Genomic DNA, 7,225 nt, shown 5'->3' with positions numbered 1-7,225 from the left:
CCTCTCTCCCTCTCTCCCTCTCCCCCTCTGTAGTAATCCATAATTTCCCACAATGTTATCAAAACCTAACGTAACTATAAAAGTTAAATTTCCGCTCTTTCAATCCATATCAATAAATTTTAAATTGTATGTCTTTGTATGAGAGGAAAAGCAAGTTACGAATAATACGTTTGATTATATATTTCGGGTCCTAATTTAGTTACGAAGGATCGATTTGTACACCATACCGTACACTTTAGACAGCCCTAAACCTCTCCTATTTTTATGTGGAATAGAATCATGTTAAAGCAATTGACTTTTTCATATTTTCAAAAAAATCGAAGGCGCTAGGTAAGGCGAAAATTTTGAACAAAAAATATATTTTTTGAATACCACAAAAATTTGAACCAAAGGTTTTTAAGAATATCAATTTTATTACCCCCATAAAAAAATATTTTATCCCATTTATTAGGTCAGTCGAGTTAAAGTATGGTAATACTGTGCTCTTATCATTGTGAGATAGTAATATACCAATCGATTTGTTTTCGGATGTATAATAATAAAAAAAAAATATGGTTATTTGTATTAATTGAGCTTAAATGGATACAAATTTTCAAAAACCAATAATGGCTTCTTATGTAATAAGTCCAAAACATTTCCAGAAAAAGTTAGTCAGATTCGTAATTAGGGTCCTAAAAATCCTTAGATACGAATGTTTATAAAATATTTTTGAAGAAATTTATTTCGGGCTATTATATAAGAAGCGATTTTCGTTTTAGTTTATGGTGCATTAGTATGAACCGTCAGACACGTGTCTAATATTTTTCGATTAGCTGTAACTAAAAAAAAAAATGCTTCAAACTGGTGATATTACGTGCGTAGCCTCCTCTTGTTAGTTCATAAAAGGACGGAAGAGCGTACTTGATGATAAGGTTTATTGTAGTAATTAGAAGATTATTGCATTAATATGAATTACATTTATAGCTAATCATTAGGAGTATTTATAGATGTGTTAATGACTCTTGTCGCTCGGATACTGGAGCGATCTGGGATCAGAGCTTTAATACGTAGAGGTGAAGAACTAACAGTGAACTGTTTATAGAGACTATTCAGTCAATATCTCATGACATGAAGGAAAGAAGATTAAACGCGCTCAATGTCATCTTTCACTCAATCTTGTTAGTTCAAATATGGCATACAATTATGGAAACTGCCTTGGCAATGGTCAGCCATATGAAGATTCTATAAATGATGCTTGGGGTGGAAATATGAGGATGTATATTTATGAGAATGGTAAGGAAACCTCATAAAGTGTCAAGATTATAATAGTAAAACATGTTTAGCTGAGGTTATATGTTACATAAACTTTATTTAGGTGTCGTTCCATGACAATCCTTCTTAGTTTCCGAGGTCTAAATAAACTAATAATATCTTATCACTGATATATTGTTAGGACAGAAATATCAGCGTCATTCCTTTTTTTTGAATTGTCTTGTTTATTTTAAGCCCATGACTTTCCGTATAACCTATAGGCGATGATAAAAATACAATGTTATTATATCAAATATGTAACATATCACTGTCTAAAGTGTAAAACCACGTAAGTACAATATGTTTTAAAATATTTTTTTTAGTTATCGGTAAATCAGATGCAAAAAATTTAATATAAATAAATTATTTTTTATGCTCCATAAACTAAGTCGAATTCGATTTAAGTCGTTACCTGCAAATATATCACCAGGTCACGCGCTGGCTAAACTCCTTTTTTTTTTTCTAACCTCCTAGAAAAAAAATTAAGAAACAAATTAATATATACAAGAAAGAAACGAATGTACATATGCAGGCAAAATATGAAACTCCGAATTAGGCGCCGTCTTATCTTGGTTTTGAAACATTGATTAAAATCGAGAAGAGAAGATTTTAATAAAATTTAAAAAAAAAATAAAATTTCAATCTCTTCCCAAGGTCATTAATATCAATTTATCTATTTTTATTATTATATAGATTTACTACTAATATAATCTTACCTATTATATTGATATAGCTTCTAAATACAATATTTCTTTTTTTAAGGAAGCCATTATATTAACTGCCTATATTATTAATGTTAATAATAAATAATCAACTTATTACATAATTTATTTTGTTAGTAAATCAATTATATACATTTAAATAATGTAATGAATTATTAATTACTGCTTAATTATTAATTGTAGATCATCAATTCATTAAGTGAATGAAGGGTTATCTTGAGTATTTTTATCACAATATTAAACTAGATTTTGATTAAATGCTTCACTCGTCGAAATTGAAAATATTAGAGTTATTCTTAAATAAAATAAACATCCAATCTTTTCCTGAGGTCACGAATTTAGATCATTAGTATTAATCTAAACGCAAAAAATACAAAGAAATCTAAAAACATGAGAAAACTAACTGACCATATGCATTTATTTGTTTTTTCCCCTTGGTTTCATGGCGTACAAATATCTTTACAATCCTATGTAAGAAAAACCACTACAATATAGATTTCACATAATGATCCTGGTAGTGCTTTATTTTCTTGAAGTTGGCAAAAGATGATGTATTATTATCTATTAGTACTCCCACTTTCCACTACTGTTGAGCTTAGATAATTTATTTGCTTAATTTCACGCTGCGATCAGGTGTACTAGTAAACTAATTATGTGCACTAAACATTCGACTAACATAGCTGAGACTATACTATAAATTTTATATCGATATTAATTTTTTTTCAAAATAGTTTTAGGTAGTATGGTTCCAGAGATTAATTTAAATTCTTTTTTTCTACTTTTTCTCCAGCTTAACCATTAAAATAAAATAAGTACTTTATTGTTTTTTTGACATTTTTGGCGCAGCTGACTTCAGCGACAGGGCCCTTGTTCAAGTCTATTTCGGTAGATTTTTTTTTCTTTTTTATGTTGATATAGTATTTCTAGTATCCTGCCAGATGGCAGACATTTTCTTGCTGTTATCTTTATTAGGTAACAATTCAAGCTGAAATTGAAGATCGATTAATATCCAACCATTCAAATGCTCTGAATTGCTTTTATAAAAAAAAAGTCGATAAAATTTATTTGACACAGTTAAAATTTAAAAATGTTTGTACAAGTCCTAATAATTCTTCTAGGTTACGGTCTGCTCCTTATGTCACGGACATAGCCAGCCAGCACTTTAGATCCTCTCTGAACAAGAACTCTTGTTGATAAACTGTTACCTATTTCCCAGTTTGTTATGTTCTTCCTTTAATGTTCTATTTTTACGCCGGCGAAGGGACTTGTTTTCCGTCAGAACAACTCTCAGGAATTCAACGCCATAAATTAAACTCTGAGTTCCATATAGCTCCGCTCAATTTATATTTTATAGAGAGCAATACTCTCCATATTGGCAACAGTTTTATTTAAGATGTTTAGAGTAATTTGCTCTGTAAGATCACTTGCTTTCTTGATTTTTGCATACCTTGATTCAAGTTCCAGCAGTCATATATCTATGTTTGACTTTTGTCGTTTTATAACCTATATCGTTTTAATTATATATATATAATTAAATATCGGCGAAAGCAAAATGTTAAAAAAGAGAAGAAGGAATAAGAACGGACACACTTGAACTGCTGAAAAATACTGGATTTATTGGGTTCGGTACATCTCTTTATATAAATTCGATCAGCTGAAATCGAAATAACAGCTGACTCAGACCGTAACTTACCCCACCAGTTTACGAACAATCCTCGAAAACTAATATCAGGTACTCTTAATATAGATACTCATAATACGATCACATAGAAAATAAAAACAATAAAGAAAGCTATTTACAATAAAAATAAATTCCTAAACACGTATCATTGTAAAAACACAAGTTCCCTGAAATAAATACATAATTCAAACCTAAGAATAAAATGAAAGAACTCTTCATACAATACATAAATAAACTAAAATGAACAAAACACAATATTTACAAATCAAAATAAATCCTAGAACAAAAAAACAATAAATAGAATTACATTAATAACTAATTTTTAATGTTATACAATTCAGTAGTGGCTGCTGGCAATAGGAGAACAATCCAGTTTTCATATTGTCATTGCCGGAAGTTTAATTCTTCAATATGGACAGTTCTCCTCTTTTTAGGTTCTTTGATACTTTCTGCAGTAACAATATTGTGTTCCCTAATAATTATCACCCTTAATGAACCCTCGTATCGCTGTATCTCCTAACCCCTGTTAGACCCCAACTTTCTGATACGATCGCCCCGATTTTGATCACTCCCATCATGTCTGTGACCTTTAAATTAACCCTTGCCACCCTCCTGGTTAACTTTCTTCGAGTAACATGGTTGTTGTGTATCTCCTCACCGTCAACGGCCGTTCCCTTATAGTCCCCCCGGTGTCCTCGAAGCCCAAAGATCTCAAATGGTGAAAAACCCGTAACGGTGTGTACGGAATTATAATATACCGCTATAGCCTTAGGCATTGCTACATCTGTCTCCAATCCCTTATCGATCTGATAAAAGCGAAGATGGTCGCTCAACGTGCCATGAAGCCGCTCTTTACATCCTCTGCTCTTGGGGTCCCCTGGGGTGTTGAGATGCCATGTTACATCCAGGTCTTTCATTTATGTTCAAATCATGGCATTGTCCAATTCGCTGTCTAAATCTGATGAGATACGCTCTCGAAATCCATGGACCACAATCGGAGAGCTGCCAACACTGCTCCCGACGACTTATCCTGCACCTGGTGCGCCATTGCCGCCTTACTGAAGAGATCAGTCATGGAGATCTATATAAATCCTCTCCATATGAAAGTGTCGACCTGTAGATCGTTGCGTGGTGCATTTCCCTTTTGGTGGGTGTCTATCATACTTTATGCGTTCATAAACTTCCGCTCTCTCGGAAATCCTTCCTTCTTTCCTAACTCCTTTGCCAACTATATCTATATTACTATGGATAAGAATTGCATCCAACCCTGTACCTGGATTGTTTCCATCATTTCGCTGAATTTATCTTGTATTCTGTTAAAGCGTGCCAGGAGTTTCGCGGCATATTGGCTACTAGCCTATTTCGGTTTCTTTTTCTTCCTCATCATCATAAATATGTCTTCCTCTCGTGACCATCGTCCTCCTCCGAATGCCTTCTTTAATCTTTCCTTGATACTTCTCCAAGGGGTTTCTTCGTCCGCCTGAATCTGATCGAGAATGGTCCTCTTCACTCTGCAGACGATCAATGCTTTTAATGCCTCCGTCTTTCGTCGCTATCGCGTAAATTTTCGATTCATTTTGCTTCAATTCGGCTCAGTCGGTCGCCTGCTTTTATGAAGTAGCCGATTTCGTCTGTTTCCCCGAGGTCAGAAATAGCCTTCCTCAAGTCTTGGGCGGTTGCAGTGCGTACTTTGATCCACTCTAGTGTTGTTGCGAGTGCTTCTGCAAGAGATTCTGGTAGTAGAGGAAACTCGATAAATTATTAAAAACAAAAGTAGCTAAAAATTCTTCTTAAAAGAAAAAATTAATCCGCTATTTAATGTTCCCGGGTTTCGGCACCGCTTAAGTATCGGAGAAAGCAAAATGTTAAGAAAGAGAAGAAGGAATAAGATTTTACAATCTTCAACTGCTCTAAAATACTGCCTTTATTGGGTTCGGTACATCTCTTTATACAATTTCGATCAGCTGATCCCCTCAGTCAGCTGACATCGAAATAACAGCTGACTCTGATCATAATTTTATATATAACTTACGTGAAGTCGGGTAAAAACTACAAAAAAATAACGCACGTACTTGCTGAACAATACTGATTTATTTCCCAACTTAATCTGCCTTATATACATTCTGAATGTTTGTTATTGAGAAGAAATAGGATTAGGGCTGATATTATGCTTGGTCATCCTATAACTCCCCCTAACCAGTTTATGGACAGTCCTCATAAACTCTGAAAAATGAAAAATGATTTGCATAACGTTAAAATATAAAATTATAGAACTCATACCTGAAAGGACAACAAAAAAAAAAACTTTGGTACTCTCTAAGACTATATATGGTATAACCATTATAATCATGTTCTTACACATACAAAATAAAATGAAACAACCAAAAACTATATACACTCTTCTAACTCACTCCTGCACCTTTACATGTGTGCTGAGATGAGGACATTTCAGTATTCTACAGCGTTCCAGACGTTTGGAACTTTAATCGTTCTATGTGGACTGTTCTCCTCTTTTCGGGATAATTGACACTTTCTATCATAACCACATTGTGCTCTCTAATGACAATCACCCGGAATGGACCCTCGTATCTCTGTGGCCCCATACTCCTGTTCGTCCCCACCCGACGATATACTACTGTCCCGATTTCAAATACAATTAAACTAAAAATAATAACTGAAAAGGTACAATTTCTGCTAATATACATATTTACAAGTATAAACTAAAATCTCAAACATTAAATGCAGAGAATATATAAACCCTGTTTGAAACTTTCAATTGTTATTCTTCCAGAATTGGGTGGACAGAAGGTGGTCGAAGATACGGGATTTGAAGATTGGAAGGGTATTAGAAATATGAATGAAGGAGGGAATAGAATTCCATAGGGAAGTGTAATGGATGAGGAAAGATCTACCAAAGACTGCGGTTCGATGGGCAGTTAGCGGGTATTACGGGAATGCACTGAGGATTTAAATTGAAGGATATCAGATATGTACGATGGACGAAGGGATCGGATAACTAGGTAGAGGAAGGAAGCAAGAAAATATTTACGACAAAAGGAGGGGTAAAGCCACTTCAACTCTTCATAAAATCGGGTGGTAGAGGCGTCCCTGGGGACCCCAAAGATGGATCGTACCAAGCAATTAATTAACCGTTTTAATTTTGCTTCGAGATCCCCAGAGTCACCCCTGGAAATCACACAGTGAAAATCAAAATGGGGGAATATTAAGGAAGTAACCAGGAGCCTACGATTTTCAAAAGGAATTAGGTGACGAAGATAATTTAAACGCTTTAGGGTGGAGAAGGTACGACGGGAAATATCGGAGACTCAAAGACGTGTTTTTTCCAGAAGAAAGTTTGGTCTACAGTGGCACCAAGGTTCAATCGCATGGATGGAATTGTATTGGATTGTTTAGGAATAAGGTTGGAAAATGATGAATAGTTTTCAGGAGGTGATTGGAGCCTATTACGATTGCCTTAGTCTTCTTTCCATTCAATTTACTTAAGCTTTTGTATGTATATATATATATATAT

At 34.1% G+C, this 7,225-nt stretch overlaps 1 protein-coding gene across 2 annotated transcripts in view; it reads left to right on the top strand.

Moving 5' to 3' along the window:
* The window catches only part of LOC106690024 (ras-related and estrogen-regulated growth inhibitor), a 52,392-nt gene that overhangs the window by 30,484 nt on the left and 14,683 nt on the right, over positions 1–7,225 (top strand). Inside the window, exon 1 of one of the 2 annotated variants that reach the window (XM_014435275.2) lies at positions 1,040–1,272. The exons of the other annotated variant lie outside the window; for it this stretch is intronic. Coding sequence (XP_014290761.1) covers positions 1,170–1,272 — 103 coding nt within the window. The 5' untranslated portion in view covers positions 1,040–1,169. Of the gene's footprint in view, positions 1–1,039; positions 1,273–7,225 lie in introns of those variants that run through there. 2 annotated transcript variants of the gene reach the window in all.

The sequence above is a fragment of the Halyomorpha halys genome, unplaced genomic scaffold, assembly GCF_000696795.3.
Source record: "Halyomorpha halys isolate HHAL.00 unplaced genomic scaffold, Hhal_1.1 Scaffold1552.1, whole genome shotgun sequence".
NCBI classification, from domain to species: Eukaryota; Metazoa; Arthropoda; class Insecta; order Hemiptera; family Pentatomidae; genus Halyomorpha; species Halyomorpha halys.
The sequence above is the reverse complement of the archived record's forward strand: the minus strand, read 5'-3'. Positions and strand labels throughout refer to the sequence as shown.